The 24,928-nt window shown below is 38.1% G+C and overlaps 1 protein-coding gene across 1 annotated transcript in view; it reads left to right on the top strand.

Moving 5' to 3' along the window:
* Positions 1-23,375, top strand: part of SLCO3A1 (solute carrier organic anion transporter family member 3A1) — a 490,895-nt gene extending 467,520 nt beyond the window's left edge. The window contains exons 9-10 of the mRNA XM_075345971.1: positions 110-174; positions 16,301-23,375. Of these exons, the coding sequence (XP_075202086.1) occupies positions 110-174; positions 16,301-16,680 (445 nt within the window). The 3' untranslated portion in view covers positions 16,681-23,375. The remainder of the gene's footprint in view (positions 1-109; positions 175-16,300) is intronic.
* Positions 23,376-24,928: the final 1,553 nt, after the last annotated feature.

Consider the following 24,928-nt stretch of genomic DNA (forward strand, 5'->3'; position numbering starts at 1 on the left):
CTGTGTGACCTTTTTCTTGATGAAACATCCTTTTCTTCAGTAATGTTCAATAGGTTATACCATAGTATACATTTCTTTATTCACTGACTTTGTTCTTTTCTCAATACAGGGCAGTAAGTCCAGAACTGAAGTCATATGCGCTGGGTGTTCTGTTTCTTCTTCTGCGTTTGATCGGTAAGTCTCAGGATGGAAAGATCTATTATCTGTTCTGTACTATAGTCTATTGTAGCAGTACATAATGTCTCTGACCTCTACACATACAATCAAATACAAGTACTCTGAATCGGTTATATAGAAAGATGTTGGAGACAAAAAGAATAGCCTTCTCCTTATGAAGCCAACGAGACATCATAGTCTTCATCTATACTATACTATAGGAATGTTCCATGGTAATCACAGTATGTTAGACTATAAGTTTACGGCATTGTCAGTTCACAGCTGCAAAGGGTTTTCTAAAGTTATAACACTGCAAGAACTTTCAAACTTTTTTTGTTAAAATGTATTTAATCTCACAAGCAATTTTTTTTTTGCTTTGAAAAGAAATGGTTTGCAAATCCTTTAGCGCCTTTAGCCATCTGCACTAGAAGTGATAAAATAAAACTCATCAAGTTTATGAAAGTTTGTGTCCCTGAATGTTGAAAGAAACAGTACATCAGCCATTCAAATATAGTAAAAATATATAGATTCCTATGTTTATGTCCCTTGTCTAAAGTTTGGGGAATATTTTATATTTTTAATACATATTTTAGCTATAGATATAGTCCTATGCTCTATTTTTCCATTGAGAATTTCTAAACTACAGTATGTGTACCCACTCCCAGGGTGCCCCTACTCAAGGTGATTACATTTGTATATTATAATATTCTTAGGCTCACCTCACATCAGCGGTATTTTGCCGCAAAACCGGATCCATTACAAATGCATTTCAATTCAATTCATTTCCAATGGAATCGCAGCAAGATGCGGTCACATGAGGTTGCGTGCGTCAAACACAACCGCATCTGAACACACCTTGCCGTGATTCCATTGGAAATTAATTGAACTGAAACGCATTTATAACGGATCCGGTTTTGCGGCAAAATACCGCTGATGTGAGGTGAGCCTTATCAAAGTTTGTGGTCTGCTTGGCCAACCCTCATGCCAAACATCTTTAGGCAGGTTTAAATCAAGTTGGGAACACTACTGAATAGGTAACAGATCTTGACTACTGCCTTTTAGGAACTCATGATGACCATTGTTTTCATGTATCCCATTAAATGATGATTTGAGAATATCCGGTAGGAAGAACATTAATTGTAATTTTTGAGGCATTAACAATAATTACATTACTTATGCAATGCCAAGGAGTTCCTGAAAATATGTCTACTTTAGAGGTTGTATTGAAAGACACTGATCTAAGTTGCTCATTTTTGATAGGAAAAATAACTCTTTTGTATTTGGTCAAGAATAAAGAGTCCAGTAACACCTCTACATGTCCCCAGGGTGGGACAAAACCCTCAGGCTCAATGGCTGGAGGGAACAATAAGTAATGTTAACAGCATTCTCCAGAAGTAATAGGACAATGATAACATTTTCATAAATTTTAGTTAGTAATCTGGCCATATTTTTGTAAAACCACATGACATAAAGCTTAAATGGAACCTGTAAAGTCTCGTACACCCTCCAACCCAGCAGCATTCAAGCCTATATGCCCAAATTCCCTCCCTAACCAAGCCTATAAAATGCTATTCACTAATATGAATGTTTAGAAAACTACTTTTAACCCTCACTGTCCCTAAGCTAATTAGGCCTGTGACTACTCGCAGGGGCTTTAATTACCCTGACTAGTCGTCCCTTTATCCAGCTTATCACACCCCTTTGGGAGTAATGGGATTTCCACTAGCTGGAGTCACCATAAGCTCCTGAAAATGTTGTGCATGCGTGCAGCTCATTTCAGCTGTTAGTGCACCTCAGAAGCAGGGTGCATGCTTCCTGGCTTCATTAGGAGCACTGCGCATGATCGGAAGTTCAGAAGATTACTGACTTACATGTCTTCTGAACTTATGGTTATGCAAGTACTCCTAATGAAGCCGGGAAGCGTACACCTCGCTTGAAAGGCACACTGACACAGCTGAAATGAGCCTCATGCATAAGCGAGATTTCCAGGAGCTTATGGTGACTCTATCTTGTGGAAATTATGTTATAACACTAACAGGGAGCGCGATAACACGGAAAAAGTGCCGACTAGTCTGGGGAGTTAACGCTCCTTTGACTAGTCACAGGCCTCCTTAGCTTAGGTACAGCAAGGTTTATAAGTAGATTTTAAAACATTAATATTACTGAATAGCATTATACAGGGCTAGTTAGGGAGGAAATTTGGGCCTATAGGTTAGAATTTTGCTGGGATGGAGGGCATAGGGGACCGGACAGGTTCCCTTTAATCGATACACTTCAATCACGTCTTGATCACTTAATTTTAAAGTGATTTTATACAGAGCCAAAATCATGAAAATGTTTAATTGTCTAAATAATTCTAGATCCTAATCTTTTATTTTGGGTACACTTTAGAATATCTATATAACTTGGTAATATGCTACAATCAGATTAAATATATTTCAGATTGAATATATTTTTAGACATTGCTGAATCACTAGTCAAATATTTCAAAGGACCTTTAAAATATTTATTTAAAAAGATGAAAAATTCTGTACTACGACTGATTATTTAATAATCTATCTTGAAATATATAATTCTGAATACTGATTTATTATTGAGCTTCATGGGAGATATAAAAATCTTCCTTCAGCAATTTCCCTCTGGTGTTTAATTCAGACAGACAGAATTTTGTTATTTTGAGACCTTTTCCTACTACAACAAGCAAAATATCCAAATTTGTTTTAGAAAGAAAACCCTATTATAGATTTTATAAGCGATGTCCAAGGTAAATGTTGTTTAGACATATTGAAAACAATAAAACTTACTGATATGTGTTAAATATTACATCAAATATTGGTTTATTACATAATTATACATATCCATTTTGTCTACCCAAGTGCATAACCTTACATTTATTTACATTAAACTTCAATTGCCCTTTCTCATCCCAAGCCTCCAATTTAGATAAATCTAATATATAAAGCTGTATGTGTGTGTGTGTGTGTGTGTGTGTGTGTGTGTGTGTGTGTGTGTGTGTCTGTGAATGTCCAGGATTGGCATCTGCACCGTCGCAGCTACAGCCACAAAATTTTGCACACTCACACATCTGGACCCCGGGAGCGTCATAGGCTATGTTTTGAGGGGAAATTTTAACCACGTGCTTTACAGTTATTCACCAAAAAACTTCCTCCATTAAAGCGAATGGAGCTGGGAGCCACAGTGCAGCCAGAACTTCAGAAGAATGCGCAGCCATGCCCTTATATGGAATGTTGGCGTGTCACAATGCAGCCAGGGAAAGAGACAGACACAGACAGGGAAAGAGGCAGACACAGACAGGGTAAGAAACAGACATAGACAGGGTAAGAGACAGACACAAAGAGACAGACACAGACAAAGAGACAGACTGACAGGGAAAGAGCCAGACACAGACAAAGAGACAGAGACAGACATAGGGAAACAGACAGACAGGGAAAGAAAGGGAAAGAGACAGACAGGGTAAGAGACAGACAAAGACAGGTAAAGAGACAGACACAGGGAAAGAGACAGAGGGAAAGAGACAGACAGGGAAAGAGAGGGAAAGAGATTGAGACAGACGGAGAAAGAGACAGAAAGTCAGAGACAGACAGGGAAAAAGACAGACAGACAAAGAGATACAGAGAGAGACAGAGAGATATATACAGAGGGGGAGACAGACAGAGAATGGGAGAGAAACAGAAAGACAGTTACTATCCCGGGCATTAATACATTCTATTTATACATTCTATCCCGGGAATGTTAATACATTCTATTTTGTTAACAACAGTTATTAACCTGGGCGAAGCCGGGTAGTACAGCTAGTCATTCAATATAATGTAATATTAAATTATCTTTTTTTCTGGGTTAATTACCCTGCAGAGTTCAGTATCATCTGCAACTATTGGAATTCTACTCTTTATGCTATCTACAAGGTCATCAATTAATATGTAAAATTAGAGAGCCCAATACTGACCCCTTTGGTACTACACTGTTTATTGGGACCCAAATATAGTGGTTCCATAAATAACCACCCTCTGTTTCCCATCAGTGAGTCAGCTGTTAACCCAATTAGCTCCCATTCCTAACTTGTTTATTGCCATAGGGTATATATTGGGCACAGGTCCTATTCAGGATTCTTATAACAGTGTCCCATTTGCTCTGTGTACTCTTATTTTAAGGACATTGTACCAGCTTATGGCACAAATATCATAATCTTAGGCAATGGAAATTCACCTTTTTAAAGTTTAATGTCCTACTAGCCCCTCTACTATATATTTAATTAAAGGATGTGTGAAAACTTATTATTTTCTTATTATTAGTACCCAAGTGACCTCCAACCCATATATTTGATATTCTGTCTGGCTTATTGGTTAGAATTAACTGCTTCTGTTTGAGTTGTAACAGAGAAAGGAACTAAATTAGATAATAAACTGATTCTAAATCCTTGAAGGAAAATATCAACTCAACAAAGCAGAGGAATCTTTTTTGTGTTTGAACACCTGCAAAATGGAAGAGGTCTTAAATTAGGATATTTGTGCAATTTTTGTTTTTAGCTACTTCAGGAACTCCCAAAGACTTTAAAATCTGAAGCGTTATGCATTCAAAAATATCACTGCAAAGTAAGCAGATACAGCCAGAGTCACAATAGAGAAGACAGAGATAGCATATTAATATCTCTGCCTTCCAGATACCTGTATTCACAGCACCAAATCACTACCTGATAGGAAGAAGCAGGAGCGCCTTTGTTCTAACAAACCCAGACAAGCTCTGCTATGCAAAAGTAAGGCACTGTTACTGTTTTGCTCCTGGTGGTGGAAACCTCTTTTTCATCCTTTATACTACAAATTCCAACCTGTTCTAACATACCATAATAGTTCAGTGTGTTGTTAGGTTGATTCCGAAGTGAAAGGTCACTGGTTAGAAACAAGGAGCAACCATGAAGAAGATTTCACAAGAAAAGGGAAATGGCATCATCCAGGTCATTGACCATGTACTCTCGGCCAAGAAAATTGTCAAACAGCATCATTTATGTGCCATGGCAGTTGGAAAAATACAAAATGAAGTCCCTCCATTTAAAAGCCAAGAAGTGGATTTCCAGGCAAAATATCGGAGTTAACAAATCAGCTCATCACAAGGTCTATCAATTCCAGTGTGACAAATACGGCAGTGGAGGCAGTTCATATGCTTTGTAATGGTGAAATCACAGACTTTCCATACAAGTACCATATATTGCACATTACACAATATGGAATAGTGACCCCCAAAAAAGTGAAGAAGCTTCCACTTCAATATCTTCATAAGAAACATTGGCAAGTTCACAAAAAAAGTAAGAAAAGTGGACAGTAGAAGACTAGAAACATGATTTGCAGTGATAATAAGAAAGTCAATAGAGTAGCCTCATGTATGCTGAACACTGTATATGTTTGACAATGGCATAAAATTAAACCCTATGTGTCATGACAAGAAGAAGGAAAAAATATTAGTGCTCCTAAAACAGTATGCACTGAAAACCCAAAAATGTGCCAGGTAATGAACGAGGTAAAATGGCCCAATCTTGAATTAGTTAAAGGGAATCTGTCACCAGGTTTTTGCCACCTTATCTGAGAGCGGTATAACATAGGGGAAAACATCCTGATTCCAGTGATGAGTCACTTACTGGGCTGCTTAGTGTAGTTTTTATAAAATCCCTGTTTAATCAGCAGTAGGTTATCATTACAGGACTACTTGGCTTGCTGCCCGGTAGTCCAGCATATTCATGAGCTCTTTATAACTGCTCGATCTGCAGCAGAGAAAACATTGATTTTATCAAAGTCTCTGTTTCTACATTATACTGCTCTCAGATGGGGACCAAAAACCTGGTGACATATTCCCTTTAAGATAAATTAGTAAGTTTCAATTTTTAATATTTTTAAATTACTTTTTTAGTCACTGGACAACGTATGTAAAACATATTTTCACAGATTTTAATAAAATTGAACGTCAGTGACAACTCAAGAGAAAAATACACTATTTGTGACATTTGAGTAGACAATGCTTTTATCATTTAAAGTAACACCTGTTCAGCTTGTTACACCCTATGTCAAGATTCAATCAAATATGTCTGGACTCGGAGATTGGCACGGATGGGTACCCCTTGTTATATCCATCAGGGAGAGATAAAGAGCAGGTGAGGACCCTCTGGGTGACTAAGTGACAGAAACCCCAGCACATATTCCCGGACAGTGACATCTACTTTGCATCTCAGAAGCTGAAGACAGGAGAATTTTGGAGGACAAATAACTGAGTGTAAAGACTTAAGGATTCACACGCTCCATTAACTTTTAGTGCTGAGATACTTTGTGGCTAAAATTTGCTAACTAAATCGTTCTTTTTATAAAGGGAAAAATAACATAAGAGAACAAGTTACACAGTGAGCAATGGAAAGAGTAAGCACCAAGAGTGTTCTAAGTCTGCGCCACTTCCAAACCGCCTTTTATTATGCTTTATTGCAAATTTCCAAAAAGCATTTTTCTTTTTCATGATAAACGTTATTTGTGGTCTGTAATGACCCGTGTCCTTGCCTGTCTTGTAGAAAAAGTGAACATCACAGCAGATTTTTTTGTAATGCTTTTCCTCCGCACAGTGTATCCAAATCCATTATTGACCACCGGCTGATTTTCTACAATGAATAGTCCCGGGCTTCATTCCAAGTGTTGTCTTTTTAGGGCAATGACATCCCGAGACTTCAGATTGCTGTCAGGACTGAATGTCATACTAGGACATGATGTTAATAATAAAAACAGCATTAAATACCTTTATAGTTAGCAAAATGTTGGCAAATATGGTATATACTGTAGTTCTAGTATCCATATGGATAACGTAAATTGGTAGGCATGTAAGGAAACAATTAGGGGAAAAATTGATTAACTTCAAGCATTTTATTGGGTATGATTTGTTAAGGTTAAACCTCATTTAATATTTTAATATTTTTTGACTCAAAACTCCTGGCTAATGTAGATAATGTTAGGCCGCCATGCTACATTTTTATACCATAGTGGAAAAGGGTCTGAAGGTTAATTTCTCTGGTCTTCATAGTCAAAGCTTCAATAAAGGGAAATTATTCTGGGATAACAGGTCCTTTGTAATCCTGTAGCACAATAAAAACAGTCTTTTTTTATCATTTCTCATACTTTCTCATTCCAAAAACCCTATTTAGAGAGATGTGTTAAAGGGGACCAACCACCAGGATTTTCCTATATAAACTAAAGCCAGTGCTATACTGGCACTATCATACCGATTCTAAACATACATTTAAAATAGCAACAAAAAGAGGAAAATATACTCCAAAAATTCTTTCTAAGGGGGCGGTTCGTGCGGCGTCACTAAGCGGCCGCCCAATAGAAGCAGAGGGGAGGAGATGAGTGGCCGTAACATCCCGCCCACCTCCTTCCTTCCTCATTGCCGGCGGCCGCAGGTAAGCTGTAGTTCGTCATTCCCGCAGTGTCACACGTAGCGATGTGTGCTGCCTTGGGAACAACAAACAACCTGCGACCTCAACAATCAACGATTTTTTTAAAATGAACGACATGTCAACGATGTACGATTTGGTGAGTATTTTCCATCGTTAACGGTCGTTCGTTGGTGTCACACGCAACGACGTCACTAACGATGCCGGAGGTGCGTCACGGAATCCATGACCTCGGCAAAAATATTGGAAAAGGGAAGGATATTTTCCTCTTTTTGTTGCTATTTTTATATTTAGTGGAGGGACCTACAAGCATGAGGTCCCGTGACGAGGGTTGTAGGCTTATGTTTTATGGCCATAAATGCCAACAAAAACCTCATATTTTTTTGTACAGGATACAGCGAGGCCCCTTTGTCTTGGGCCTTGCATTGTAGAGTGTCTGTCCGTGCATGATACACAGGTGGGGTACGGCTTGGCAGCCCGCCTGATCTAATAGTATGGGCGTCACCTAATAGGCTGCAGGTTTGTTACTGTGTTTTCTGCATGTGTGAACAGCGCTCTATGCAAGCCACTAGTGTGCAGTTTTATCATCTAGCATTCGCCCCCCTCCATTCCATGGGTTTGTGTGTGTGATTTGCTCCTCCTGCACCTGTGATGCTTCCACTTTAGTGGGGGTTTAGCTGTATCCTGGTAGAGTACTAGTTTTTGGCCTGGGCGATGTACACACTGCAGACCATCTTGCTGTAAGTTAAACATACATTTAGTTGTGATATCAGTGTATAGTTTCTGAAATGTAGGCAAGTAAAGTTGGTGAAATGCGCTGTTATTTGATTGATAGCAGCTGCAGAATATTTAATAGGTGGGTCAGGTTTTGCAAGTTATTCCCGCCCTTATCTTCCTGCCTGTCCTTCCTCCCCCTGTCTCTGTTATTACAGGAGCAGGAAGGGGGGAAGAATGACAGGAGAGAGGAAGGACAAGCAGCAGACAGAGGCAAGAATAACTAGTAAAACACGATCCGCCTATTAGATATTCTGCAGCACCTATCAATCAAATAACAGCGCATTTCACAATCCTTTCTTGCCTATATTTCAGAAAATATACAGACAATCTCACAACTAAAGGTATGTATAGAATCAGCCTGATAGCATGAGTCTAGCACTGGCTTTAGTGTATATATAGGAAAATCCTGGTGGTTGGTCCTCTTTAACTAATTCTTAATGGTTGTTATGGTAGGCAGACAATAGATTTTTGCCACCAATATCTCGTACATATTGCCTTGCAATGAATGAAGTCAACTGATAAGAAAACTCCTATATGGTACAAATATGATATGGATAATATCACCTAGCAACAATAAAATGGGGTAATCAAAGTAATAAGAGGGTAAAGGTGCATTCAGACGACCCTATAAATTGGTCTGAGATCGGACCACAGTGCTCAGACTGGCCTGACCCTACCCGAGCGTTAGGGATGCATAAAAATATATGGCTGATTTATACATTCATCTGAATGCACCCTTACACAGATCAGGCACTCTGACTGCTCATATGTAAATAACATTGGTGCTTTTAAAATACTATAAATCTCCAAGCAAATTGAATCTAGCTAATCGAAAGAAAAATACATAATGACATTGGGCTGTCAGTAGATCCCAAGAATTACTTTGTGATATGGAAGTCATCTATGCTCCACTGTGGGTGATGTTGGCAATTATAATAATTGAGCAATAATTTTTACATGTGTTTCCAAGAGCAAATGGAAATATATAATGATACAATATAATAGTGAAACAAGCTTCAAGCCCTTGAATATGACTTTTCAACGGCAGGATTAAAAGTAAATTATTGTTCATTCATTTAATACCCATTATGATTATACTAATGAATCCACGCAACGTAAATATTCAATTATACAGTATGTCAACATGTTTTATTGCCAGACATTAAATATAATGGTCGCTGAACATTAAAATACACTCAATATTATCATATATTTTATAGATGGGTATTTAAATGGGTTGCCCACTACTGTTTTTCTAAATTCATGTGTGGAAGTTAGAGTATCTCACATGTTGAGCTGTCCATTTTATATAATATAATATATAATAAAGCAACCACAGATTAGTGATTTACTAAATGTAATCCATTACCAATACTTTGCTAAGTTGTTACCCAAAGGTACCATCATCAGGACAGTTACTTTTGGGTAACAGCTTAAAAAAGTACACAACTGCACAGCATTAGTGGACATAGCAAGAATTCATGAGAATGTACAAGCTCTTTCATTGTGAACGTGGATGTGGAGAGTTGTGGAATCCTGATCTACATGCCCGGTTTCTCCAGCCAAGAAGTCCCTAGTACAGTCGGGCCCTTAATTTCAGGTTAACAAAAGCTTTTTTTATGGTTATGTAATACTGAAGCACACAACACTGTTGATGATTACTGTGACTTTAATTCGTCCAATATACTTAGCTGTTACTATCCTTTTAAGTGCTTCACAAAGCTTTCTGGTTCCACCCACACATGGTGGGAAATGTGTACAATAACAGAAAAACAAATTGCCGAACTTTAAAACGGATGTCCCTTTTCATTTTTTTGGCCCACAGGTGTAAAATAGATAAACTACTATAAAAAGAATGAATATCACTGATTATCACCATAAAACATAATAAGCTTTATTAAGAAACAGTAATCAAAACATATAGGAATAAAATATATATAACACAATCTACACTATCTAAAGGACAAAGAGGGCGGAGGTGGCAGAACGAATCAAGAACTCCAAAATAAACCAAAATTACAAATGGCTTATGGTAAATAGATGATGCATATATATATATATATATATATATATATATATAGATATATATACAGACCCAAAGTTTAGACACACCTTCTCATTCAAAGAGTTTTCTTTATTTTCATGACCAAAAATTGTAGATTCACATTGAAGGCATCAAAACTATGAATTAACTCATGTGGAATGAAATACTTAACAAAAAAGTGTGAAACAACTGAAAATATGTCTTATATTCTAGGTTATTCAAAGTAGCCAGCTTTTGCTTTGATTACTGCTTTGCACACTCTTGGCATTCTCTTCATGAGCTTCACGAGGTAGTCACCGGAAATGGTCTTCCAACAATCTTGAAGGAGTTCCCAGAGATGCTTAGCACTTGTTGGCCCTTTTGCCTTCACTCTGCAGTTCAGCTTACCACAAACCATCTCGATTGGGTTCAGGTCTGGTGACTGTGGAGGCCAGGTCATCTGGCATAGCACGCCATCACTCTCCTTACTCAAATAGCCCTTACACAGCCTGGAGGTATGTTTGGGGTTATTGTCCTGTTGAAAAATAAATGATGGTCCAACTATACGCAAACCGGATGGAATAGCATGCCGCTACAAGATGCTGTGGTAGCGATTCTGGTTCAGTATGCCTTCAATTTTGAATAAATCCCCAACAGTGTCACCAGCAAAGCACCCCCACACCATCAAAAAACAAAAAGGACCTAGCGTCACCTTCACAGGTGCTCAGGAAAAAAATATATGTAGAGTTAAAGTAGCCCTGGCACACCGTTTATTTCCCAATAATAATGAAGGAAATGAAAGTCTCTTTTGTATTTTTATTGAAGAAGATGATACAGATGCAGAAAGTCATAGGCGGACTTTCTGCATCTGTATCATCTTCTTCAATAAAAATACAAAAGAGACTTTCATTTCCTTCATTATTATTGGGAAATAAACGGTGTGCCAGGGCTACTTTAACCCCCCACACCATCACACCTCCTCCTCCATGCTTCACGGTGGGAACCAGGCATGTAGAGTCCATCCGTTCACTTTTTATGCGTCGCACAAAGACACAGTGGTTGGATCCAAAGATCTCAAATTTGGACTCATCAGACCAAAGCACAGATTTCCACTGATCTAATGTCCATTCCTTGTGTTCTTTAGCCTAAACAAGTCTCTTCTGCTTGTTGCCTGTCCTTAGCAGTGGTTTCCTAGCAGCTATTTTACCATGAAGGCCTGCTGCACAAAGTCTCCTCTTAACAGTTGTTCAAGAGATTTGTCTGCTGCTGGAACTCTGTGTGGCATTGACCTGGTCTCTAATCTGAGCTGCTGTTAACCTCCAATTTCTGAGGCTGGTGACTCGGATAAACTTATCCTTCGCAGCAGAGTTGACCCTTGGTCTTCCTTTCCTGGGGTGTTCATTATGTGAGCCAGTTTCTTTGTAGCGTTTGATGGTTATGCCACTGTACTTGGGGACACTTTCAAAGTTTTCCCAATTTTTCGGACTGACCGACCTTCATTTCTTAAAGTAATGATGGCCACTCATTTTTCTTTACTTAGAATTTGTATTATGGCAAGAAAAAAGCAGCTAACAGTCTATTCAGTAGGACTATCAGCTGTGTATACCCCCAGACTTCTGCAGAACACAACTGATGGTCCCAACCCCATTTATAAGGCAAGAAATCCCACTTATTAAACCTGACAGGGCACACCTGTGAAGTGAAAACCATTTCCGGTGACTACGTCTTGAAGCTTACCAAGAGAATGAAAAGAGTGTGCAAAGCAGTAATCAAAGCAAAAGGTGGCTACTTTGAAGAACCTAGAATATAAGACATACTTTCAGTTGTTTCACACTTTTTTGTTAAGTATTTCATTCCACATGTGTTAATTCATAGTTTTGATGCCTTCAATGTGAATCTACAATTTTCAGAGTAATGAAAATAAAGAAAACTCTTTGAATGAGAAAGTGTGTCCAAACTTTTGGTCTGTACTGTAAATATATATGTATATATATATATATATATATATATATATATATATATATATATATATACAGTATATTACCGTATATGTTTCTATTCCTGTATATTCATAGAGCTTATTATGTTTTATGATTATAATTGGTCACTGTCATGCTCTCTTTAGTGGATTATTTGTTTTATGCATGGATGTGAGTCCCTGTCCAAGAATTTTTGTATGGACTACATTGGTGTTACAGGCGTAAAATAGTAGAAAGGTATGAACTCACCATTCAAATGTCTAGTGAACATCATCACTAAAGCTAATAACTGACCTGAGTAACTCTGCTGGTTCTGATAGCATAAGCCCATGATTTCTATGATTTCAATTATTGGCTGCAGAGGTGATGTGCATTGTAGACATAATGTCATTGCTGTTACCGATCAACAAAGACTGTAGCAGTAGTTTACCAAAATTGAAAGGGGACAACTCCTTTAATTAAAGGGAAACTTGGCATGTAAAAAAAGACTATTGACCTGCAGATATAGGGCTAATGGTGGAAGGAAAAGAATTATATTTCTGAAGGGTTTGAATTCCAGTCAAAACTGTGGTATACTTGCTATGGGCAACAAAGACAGTTTTTTCTTTTAGATGGTTTTATAAATCTCCCCCAACCATTAAAATTTAGAGTAACTTTGATTACCTATGGTACCATCCCAATGCAAATATCATTTCTTAAGTTGTCGCACATCAGTTTTTTGCCATCAATCACAATCCATTTTCTCAGCGGATCCGTCGCAGATTGTGGCTAACTTGATGCGACGGATCCGTTTTTCGAGGGATCCAACTCGCTGGGGGCTAAATAATATGGAGCATGCTCAGTTAAAAAAACGGAATCCGTCGCCAGATTCCGTCATTTGACGGATGACGATGGATCCTGCACCCATTGGCTTCCATTCTACCAAATGACGGATGGCGACGGATCCGTCGCTGTTCGTTTGTTTGATGTACACAAAAAACATTACTGTGGACGTCGTCTCTGTCCGACGGACAAACATTCTTCAATGGATTCGGATGAAACGTGTGGCCATCCATCACAATCCGTCGCTAATACATGTCAACGAGAAAAAAAAAGATCCAGCGGCATCAGTTGCCAGATCCGTTTTTTTTTTCAAAATTCGACGGATTCTGACTGACGGCAAAAAACTGATATGTGAAAGGGGCCTTACCCAGAATTGTAGGACTTTTGGTTAATAATCACCAAAGTGGTAGCTTCATTGACGACCATATGGACTTGTTCTCATCTAGAAATAGATACAAAAAAGTTGTTTAATACAATTTTAACAACTTTGAAAAAGAAAATGACTCATTGCCTGCATGTTTTTATTCTTTTTCATTTTATTTATGCTAATTTTTTGTTTTATAATATTAGCAAACCTGTAGCACCATTGTAATATGTTATATTATACTTTTCTTATTGAAAGGTAAGGTTAAAGACATCAGCAAATTCACAACTTTTTCCAAAAAGCCATTTAAATGAGATTTTATGTGTTTGGCGCGACATAGTGAGAAAACGCCATCTTTCATAAGCAACTGCAAGATGAATACTGAAAGTAGAAATTAGTGAATCTGAATCCAAATCATAAAGACTTAGTGCATATTAATGAGACTTGGCAGGCAAGACACCACGAGTCGCTGGTATATCTGGCAGTTATGACAACTAGGTCACCTACTTCCAGCTTCACAAATATACTCAGGAGACCCTCCGATATTTAACAGATTATGAACTGAGATTAGGTCTTTTATGAACAAAGGAATTCCTTAATTTTACTACCCATCAAATGTATAAAGCTCCCTGAGGTTCTCCATGTTATGATAAAAATTGCTGACAACCATGCATTTTTCTTGCTCACAGCAAAGTGTATGGAGGAAAGCACATATTGAATATTAAATGGACAAAATGAGAATGTTAACGCTCCCTCACTTAAGATTGTGATCTTTACAAGTAATGATTATAAGGATAATAAATTGCGTTCTAGTGTATGCATCTCTCATCTGGTTTACAGTGCTAAGCCACAGGCAGAACAATTTTAATAAGCTAATGTGAAGCACGCCATTCTAGCTTAATAGCTGTATTTCTGCAGGGCATGCATATAACTAGTATATGTAAAGACTTTTGGGAAATTAACCTGTTTGCTTGGCAGTAAAAGTGTAAGAAGCGCAAAACTGATTTGAAGGTGGAATAAAAACATGGTGGTTATTTTGTAAAAGATCAAGAAGTGTTTTGCTTTCCACCTTTGTGTCTATTGATATATATTTTGAAGTAACACCTAATGAAGAATTTACACCGAAAGAAGAGGACTCCTTCTCTAAAACAGTGATAGACCCTCCTAAATTAAAGAACTTGCAAATGATCAGAGGCGGAAAAGGGTAAATGCTGTGCTGCCAATGAAAGACCCAAGACCAGGATGCAGAAAATTAGTGATTTTATTAGTCGACGCGTTTCAGAGCCAAATGCTCCTTCCTCAGGACAAATCACATTAGGTAATGGAATTCATCCTGAGGAAGGAGCATTTAGCTCTAAAATGTGTTGACGAATAAAATTACTACATAGTGATTTTATTTGTCAGCGTGTTTCAGAGCCAAGTGCTCCTTCCTCAGGACAAATCACATTAGGTAATGTGATTTGTCAAGCAGAGGGAGCATTTGGCTCCAAAACACATTAACAAATAAAATCAGTACTTATCTGCATCCTGGTCCTGGGTCTTTCAATAGCAGTGCAGCATTTACTCTTTTCCTCCACCGATTGTTTGCTGATTCCTTGTGGGCCAGCTGCAGCCATTCATGCTATTACAGGGGTTGTGACTCCACAACCCAATGAGGTGAGCCTCTCCTTGCTTTATTTGGATATCCATAACACCCTATTTGTGATATCTTGTCTCTCCAACATCTACAATTTAAAGAACCTGTAGGACCTTATTCTCTAATTGTATTACAAAACCTGACAAATAATATTCAGAGAAGCAAAGCATGACATTTGCTGTTATTCTGTGGTGGCCAGATCTTGAGTATTTAATCTTCTCCTACACAAAAGTGAAAGAGAAAGCAGAAGACATGTCCTGTCACTAAGTGAATGCAGGTTTTCGAACCATGCTTTGAGTGCAGCAATTGAAAGTGGAAGGGACAAAGACTTCGGAAGAAAACTAAAGTAATCAATGTTTATGAAGGGCAGCCATTAAAAATGAAATGCTATAGATTAGACAAATATGTATGAGTCAGCAAAACCTTAGAATACTGTGTGCAACTAATGAGCCAATCTTCCAAGATTGGAACTGGTCAGTTTTATCTTATTTTGCAAAGAATTCAATTTACATTAAAGTTAGTTTTTCAATGGCAATCCAATATTCTTTATTATGCTCTGGGATCTCCCAAAATCCCAGAAAATAATAATCCTAGAGTGTAAAAAAAACCCCAAAAAAAACTCATCTTGCCGATCACCAGTCCCACTGCTATTACAGATCACAGTCTGTCCTCTGCTCCATCTGGCCTTCTATTTCCTCCAGAATATAACATCCTTTTTGGACATTTTTCCTATGCATTGGAGCTTTCAGCATTGAGTAGATATCTGACATCATAAGGCACATTAGGACATCACAACACGCACTGAACAAGGGGCAAGTTGGTCTGGAAGGAGCGGAGGACCGGACTGCTGAAGCATCAAGACTGGTGAGCGATGAGATGAGTATCAATTTGTCCTATAAACCCCTTTACCATTTTGCTGATTTCATACAAAAAATTAGTACAATTACTATTTTTTTTTTAATCAATTCATCTCAAGCAAGTTTGTTCATCTTTATTTGCAACAGATGTAATTTTGACATTCTTGCAGGTAGGCATCAATATAAAACAAGGTCCTAAAACCTTTTCATACCATTATTTATGTATTTGTATCTTTATTTTGCAGGATTTATACCTCCACCACTGATCTTTGGAGCTGGGATCGACTCTACCTGTTTGTTTTGGAGCACGTTTTGCGGAGAGCCAGGAGCCTGTGCACTGTATGACAATGTTGCCTATAGATATCTTTACGTCAGCATTGCCATAACCCTGAAGTCCTTAGCTTTTATCCTGTATACCACAACATGGCAATGCCTAAGGAAAAACTATAAGAGATACATAAAAAATCATGAGGGAGGGCTCACTACAAGTGAATATTTTGCGTCAACATTGACCTTAGATAATCTTGGAAGAGAGTCCATCTCCCAAAATAAAACGAACAGGACAAAATTCATCTATAACCTGGAAGATCACGAGTGGTGTGAAAATATGGAGTCTGTTTTATAGTAAAAGATGGGTGGAGTGACTTTATCTGTTGACCACGCGAGAGATTCTTTATTTTTTAAAGGAAAACAAATCTATATATATAAATATATAAATATAATTTGTTTCTTTTACATTGGATGGTACCTGGTTTACTGGCCTATTGAATGGGATATGAAGAGAACGGAGACAGAGATGCCGCTGTTACTTCTCAGGTCTTCAGCGTCTGATCTTCCAGCATGTTGGATATTGCAAGTTCCTCGGCTTGTCTAATAGAAATCCCAACCAGCTCACAAAGGTGGCTCGTAAACTAAGCAAAGCTGGCAAGGCTCCAGCATCGAATTTAGTGGCATCATGCATCGCTGCGTATTGATTGATACAAGTGCAACCCATTTGCTGGATAATGGCTGACAGCATCGTAGAAATACTCTTCAAAATAAGCTCTCTCATCGCTGGGAATGGCAATTGGGCCCAGGCTTTAATAAATCCTAATAAATGTAATGACCTTTAAGACATTAGTAGAGCGCTGAAAAAATCCTCCATGTTTCTCTTACTGTTTTTTTTTTTTTATATACATCATTGATTGAAATGTTACCCTGTACTGTCACAGAAGCTTGTATCCCATTTACAATGGTTCATAGATCCCTGTTCAGTAGACCGTGCCTTCCATCGTCCTGCAGGATTGCGAGCAGAGAAAAAATCCACGAAGATGTCTGTTTAATACATTACTGAAGAGTGATCTTTAACACTTAGTATCCTTGTCAGACAAGACATGGACTATACGTACAAGCCGAGTCTAACTCATTTTCCCCAGTATATCCACAAATTGTCAGTATATGACAAGTCCATAGGTCCTCTAAAGACCATCCTAAAACCATAGTGAAGGTACTTTTTCCCTCTGCTATGATACAAGTAGTTTCATTGGTTTTTTTTTGTAACTTACTTTAAATCTTTTGGTGACATTTAGGTATTTTCTTTTTTACATATATGCCCCCCCCAAAAAAATGAAGCACTTTTATCTGTTTTGAGACCCCGTGTTTCTGATTGAAAAAAATAGACTGATATCTTCTATTTTGCATCAAATGTTCAATAAGAGATTTTAATGAACAATTTAGGCACTGTTGGGATGAAGTTGGGCAAATCAAGCAGCATGCTGTGCTTTTGCTTTTTGGAATCTCCAAAAATTATACAAGAGGAGGGGTCAGATGCCAACGGATGACAATGTCAACATTTCATAAACTTATTTTAGCTGTGATAACTTTTTTATGACAAGAAAAGTCAGTAGAGCCTTAAGAGGGATTAAAGGGAAAATCATTGGTTGATGATAGGGATTTACATTTGACTTGTGCGCCTGTTTTCATAAATGCCCCTTTACATATGTACCAAATAGAATGCAAAGTTCTGCAATAATGGGAAACTGAGCACTTTAATTATGTTTACTTTCTCCATCCACTATTGCATGTAATAGAGGCAAAGCTGTGCAGCCATTTTCCTAATTGTACAATGGAATCCAAAAATATCATTCGCTAAAACATGACGTAAAAAGTATGGCAATAGACACTATAAGAAACTTTTCCAATGCGATAAGGAATGTTTTCCAGATGTCCATTGATAGTGCAAAATGGTTTCTTAACTCTTGAAGGGTTTATCCACTATTAGGATATCCCCTTCTGATTACACATTTCCCCCAGGTAAAATAAAAATGCCTGTACTCACCTCCACGGCTGGCGCGGTTCGAGCAGTGCTGGGGCTCATGTGACCTTGTGATGTCATGCAAGCCCCTCGTCCACTCGGCACCGGTTTCTGTCTCCCCGCCTTTGGGCACAGGAGTAATCAATGGAACGTGAACAGCAGCTGCAGTGCTGAAAATATATTAAGAGTAGGGAACCTAATAAACACATATATCAGTTTCCACTTATTATAAAGGTTTTTCCAACGGGGAAAACAAAGCAACAAACTGAGCTTTATTCACTTTCCCTGGGTCCCGGTATCATTGTCTGTGGTTATAATGTGACATCAAATGTTGTAGCCAATAACTGATCTCAGCAACTATGAGCTGCTCATGCCTTCAACACGGGTGGAGCTGCTGAGCTCTGTTAACATAGATGGCTGAACCTCTTATTAAAGTGATACTGTCAGCAGGTTTTTGCTATGTAACCTTGAGAGCACCATGATGTTTTGGCAGAGGCCATCATTCCCGCTTTCTGTCACTTTCTGAGATGTGTTTTGCAGCTTCAATGTATTCAGTGTTTTATCAGTAGCAGATTATCACTACAGGACAAGTGGTCTCTTGCCTCTTAGTCCAACCGTGCCCACAGCACTGATTAGCTTCTCTCTGCCAATATATATTGTAAACTGTCATTGTAAGTTGCTAATCAGTGATGTGGGTGTAGTTATACACAGCTGAGCATTCAGAGCTATGCTAAATCTGCAACAGATAAAACTGTGATTCCATTACAACTGCTTCACCAAGTAAACTAAGTGATATATCGCTGGAATCAGAGTCTCTGTCCCTACATCACATAACATAGCAAAAACCTGCTGACAGTAACGTTTTGAATAGGAGTAATGGGACTGCAGGGAAAAGATGAGTTGAGTACAGTTTCTTGTTTTGATTTACAACAGTTGCTGCTATTTTAATGTCCTTTTACATTTTAAGTCAGATAACCTCTTTAAATTGGGAGCCGGGGATTTGGATCTTTATATCGTCAAATCAGAGACCCCGTCCATCGGAGATATAACATTAAAATAATTTACAAATTTTTTGTATAGTTTAGAAAAATGAAAGACAGACACATTGTAACTAGAGATGAGGGAACCTGAACTATAAAGTACAATGTTCGTACCAAACATGGTCGTTTTAAAAAAAATTGGTGTCCAAGTTCGGAGTTCAGGTGCTTTACATGTGCTAACCACACAATCAAGCATAGAGATGGTCGGGTACACTTGGTGCTCGGCCCAGTGAGAGCCGATTGTAGTCTCTAAATGGCTCTAACTGGGGGTAAAATCAGCATTTTCAAATGTAGTGTGTACAGAAAACCCCCAAAAAACAGAAAAATCCCATCCTCCCGTGGAAATGCTCTGTTTATGGCAGGATGAATATGGGCAGAGAGCCAAACTGTCCAATCATTGACTTCCATTGGAGTTCACGTCAAGTCCGGGTCTCAAACTGAATTTTATCTAAAGTCCGTCTGATCTCGCAGAACCCGAACTTCCACAAGTCTGACCATCTCTAACTAGGGTGCTTTTACTTTGGCAAATTATCATAAATGAGAATTCCTTGCAATGTTTATACACATTAGACTAATGATGGATGAACCCACCAACACTAATGAGTTCGGCCAACAGACGAATGTGTATGGGGGCCCTAAACTGATAATCGGGCTAAATGTCCATTAGGCCTGTCCAATTTTGGATTGACTGCACAAGGGAAATGGCTGCCATGTTAAGCCTTATTTGGTTAATATTGGCAATAATTATACATTGGTGGTACGAGAAACTATGTGTACTGTATGAATATAATGTAAACTGGTCTCCATTAAGTTGTGTATTGTCAATAGCTAAAACCTGTAGTGGTCTTGGAGTTTGTGAACACAAGTCCATTAAGTAATTTTTAAAGTAAACTGTACTGTGCATACATTTACATTTCTGCTGCCTTGTGATGTGATGCCTTAAAAAGAAAAAACAGCACATTGGCCCCGATTTATCTTTTTTTTTAAGCCACCTCCCTATTTTGCCTTGTGGTATTAGTTGCTGTTTTTTGAGCCCAATTTTAAAAAATAGCATACGTGATTCTTGAACTTGGTGCAAAGTCAATTATTTTTATTTATATTGAATGTTTTTTGGGACTCTTTAGTGCCAAAAGTTGTCTATTTTGCAAAATGGTGCAAACAGTGTGCCAAAAATATAAAAGAGAATAGAGTGGAGTTGCGCCAAATTTTGTGACTTTTAAAAATGTTGCAATTGTTAAACCAAGTATAAGCATCTGGAACTGTTTAGCTCCACCACAAAACAGAAAATAAATACAAAGAGCAGGTGGGCATATATAAAATAGACTTAAAAATGCACAATAGAATAATGAATTGGGTGCAAAAAAACCCAAAGCATGCAAAGGATACAAACGTAGGCAAAAAGCAGGAGTAAAGGTAATGATGAATAGGGGTGATTCCTAGTAAGGTGTGTTGGGGTGTTTGGAAACCCTTTCATATGTAGGTTAGATATATAATCAGGGATGGTGTGCCTTGAGCCCACTGGAAAAAATGTATTCTGAGGATATGTACTCAATCTTTACTGAGCACATGCACGTCCGTTTATAGTTAGAGCCTAAATGATGCTGTTATTGTGTAAGCTAGGCATGTCATTAAAAAATTATTGTAGGTTATTGGTGAATAAATCCATAAGAATTGTATTTATTAGTAAGTCCAAGTCCTATTAACCTTAAAGGGGTTGTCTGGTCTAAAATGACAATGCTTCAGTTACTCTGTTACTGCAGACTTATGAATCCTCACATTGCGTGCACTGTGTACTGTGAGAATTCTCCGGGGTCAGAGACGGGAACGGCGGCCATGTGGACGCAAATATGCAATATGCTTAATCCTTGCCTGAATCTGACTAGATGGGCATGGAGTTGCTCAATGCCAATGAGTGAGGACATGGCCATGTAGTCAGATGCTGGCTCATTGTGTGCAATGTGAGGATTAGAGTGGACAACCCCTTTAAGATCTGACGTTTGAAATTGGAGCTTTCTTCTGATGAACCTATGGCACCCATTATTATGACAACCATAAGCACATTGAAGAGTTATCTGATTTCCAATAAGCCACTGTAAACCTCTACATCATTGTGATTTTAGGCCTATGCCTTTAGGCTTATTCTGGGGAAGGACATTGTCTGTATTTATTTGCAGAGTAGTGCTTGAACGTTGTGAACATTTCAGAATTTTTCAGATTTCTGGAAAAAATGTTCGTGTTAAATTATATCAGATTTCCATAGAGGTGTTAAAAGTAGATAAAGCGAAACAAAGAAGACAAGTGAATCAAAATAGTACATCAGTTAGTGTTAAAGTATGTGAGCCCATTCATCCCTACAAAATAGCTTCACCTCTAGAGATGGTAGAACCTGAGGTTCGGTGTTTGTACCAATTACAGATTTTACAAAAAAATAGAGTTTGGGTTCAGAGTTCAGGTGCTTTACGTCTGCAAACCACTCATTTGCTCGGGTACGCTCGGTACTCAGCCCAGTGCGAGACGCTTGCAGCGTTTGATCGGCTCACACTGGGGGTAACAACAGCGTGATCAGGTGTAGTGTGCACCAAACAAAAAAAAATAGAGAAACTCCATCTACCCGCCTATGGATGTGTTTTGTTTAAGGCTGGCTGCATGTGAGCAGAGTCCTGAACTGCCCAATTAGTGTCTTCCATTGGAGTTCAAGTCAAGTTTGGGAAAGTCCGGCTGAACCTGCCGAACCAAACTTCCATGGGTCAACTCATCTCTAATCACCTGTTATGTTGGATAGTTTCTGGATTTTAATATGTGCCGTATCTTTACATTTCACCAGCTATATCCACATATTGGGGACCACGTTACTGAAATACTAAAGGCCCAACCAACTTTGTTAGATCTTGAGTCTTGGAACCCTGTTGGTAATTTACACCATAAGGCAGCAGAAAAATGGATATAAAAATTAATTGTGTTAAATTTAAAGTCTCAAAATAACCACCGCTGACTTTCTGGAGTTACTTAGAGAAATATGTTGCTGTACATTGCCTAAAAATTATAGAAGTGGATGATTTTTGTCCCAAATGTCGATTTGACAAATTACTATGTGTATGAATGGGGCCAGGCATTCTTCTGTAAAAACAGCAATAATGTACATTTATTTTGTTCTAAATTGTGACTGGTAAAACCTGTTGATTGTGTGATTGTAACTTCCACATTTATTCCGAGGAAGCTGTGCAAAAAAAAAAAAGTTTTTTTTTCTCAAATCACTATAACGATACCCTGAAATATTCTATTTCTATACAAGAAATCCAGGGTGATTACAACTATTTCTTCATATATTTTTCTGATAAATTTTTACATGATGAGCGGACTTCCAATACAGTTTATTTTCTGGGTGCTCCCTCCTATTTCTCACATCATTTTGTTACAAAACTGGGAAATGATTTGGAGCTGCATTCCAACCGAAGAGGGATCTGACTCTCAAGGGTTAACAGGCCATGTTTTATAATTTATGGAAAAAAAAATATTAAGACTATTGTTTATTTTTATGTTGAAACAAGATATGACTTGACATTTTTATTTGCAAAATGTTTTTTTTTATATGTTCTCAGATGCCATTTTTAATTCTTTTGTATTCATTTCATACACCCGATACATATCTTGTTTCCTGCAACGAATATTTTCTTGGCATATTTCTAACTTATAAATTCATAAAGTGATACAACGTTTCTATTGTTTATTCTACTTTTTTTTATCCATACAGTTTTATTTGAAACAAATAAAGACAAATAGCTGCTTAGGAGCTGCCGTTATATCTAGGAGCGTCACTGACTGTTAAGCATTTCAGTGCTGAACCATTTATACTGTGTCCCATACAGTAGGTGGATGTCAAATCCTTGAGCACATTCATGCAGCCTAATGGATTAATAGCAAGCACAACTGGTGATTACTGCATTAACAATACTGGCAAAAAGTTAATAAACTCTTACATTATCAGTAGTTGGATGAATAAATTCTTCAAAATGTCTCTGTCAGCAATAATGGTTTTAAAATGTTGATTTACTTTGGATTTAATAATTTTATGAAGTACATAAATAATGGTACAGCTAATGACAAACACTATATTGTCAACCTACGATACCCTTTATTGGGCTATTGTAAAGTGTAACAATATTTAGCAAGGTTCACAATCATTAGCAATTGTAATAACTAATTAGCACATCACACTGAGAGGTTGTGTTACTAAAGTGCAAGTGCTGATTAGATAGCTAGAAGTGTGGCATTACAGTATACTTCTGTATGTGCTGTGCGGCTGTCTACATGTATTGTTTTGTTATCAGCAGTACCTGTGCTACATTTGCTGTCTATCTGTACTGCAATCTACCTGCACTATATGTACTGTGCTGCTCTCAACTTGTACTGTGTTATAAATTATCCTCTACCTGTACTATATGTATTATATGTACTTTACCCTTCTCTACCTGTGCTACATGTACTACATGTAATATATTATCCTCTACCACAGGGATTGGTAATTCATTTTCCTGAGGGGCCACATGAGAGACTGTGAGTGATGTGGAGGCCAATACATCGTGTGAGCTGCCACACGGACTGCTATATACAGTATGATTTCACCAGATAGCCACCCATATACCGTATAAGCCCCACATAGCTCCCTATGTACAGTATGAGCCCCTCATAGCCTCTATATACAGTATGAGGCTCCATACAACCTCCTAAATACAGTTTGAGCTCCCATATAGATCCCTACATATAATATGAACCCCCACATGGCCTCCATATACAGCATGAGTCTCAGAGTGCCTCCTATGTACAGTCCCACATTGACTCCATTATACATTCTGAGCATCCACAATGTCTCCTACATACATTATGAGCCTCAATTAGCCTTCTGTAAACATTATGAGCCCCACATAGCCTCCTAAATATATCATAAGCCCCATATAGCCTCCCATATACTTTATTAGTACATTATTCTGTAGCCTCCTATATACCTTATGAGCCCCGCATACCCTTCTATATATTTTTTGAGGTCCATATAGCCTTCTATATACATTATGAGCACCACATAACCTCCTGTATACATTATGAGCATCATATAACCTCCTATATACTTTATGAACCCCATATAGCCTCCTATATACTTTGAGATCCACATTGTCTCCTATAGACATGTGCCCCATATAGCCTCCATTCTAATCTATGAGCCTCACATTCTCACCTTGCTCCCATTCCCTTGCACCGACTCTCTGCACAGCAGATGTGTAGATGTGGCATCATAATATCTGCTGTCTCATGATGATTAGTGGAATAAGGAGCCGATGATCCCTTCTCCAACAATCTATTCACCACTATCTGCTTCCTGAGGATGCTGATGGTGACATCTGGCTGCGGGCAGCACTGGTGACATGGTGCTGCTCGCTGTCCACTATTTTTATCTCTTCTGCTGTCTCAGTTCATGGGCCACACTTTGTGAAGCCCTGCTCTACCTATATTACATGTATTACATGTGCTTTACCTGTTCTACATAT

Source organism: Anomaloglossus baeobatrachus, chromosome 4, assembly GCF_048569485.1.
Source record: "Anomaloglossus baeobatrachus isolate aAnoBae1 chromosome 4, aAnoBae1.hap1, whole genome shotgun sequence".
In the NCBI taxonomy this organism is placed as follows: Eukaryota; Metazoa; Chordata; class Amphibia; order Anura; family Aromobatidae; genus Anomaloglossus; species Anomaloglossus baeobatrachus.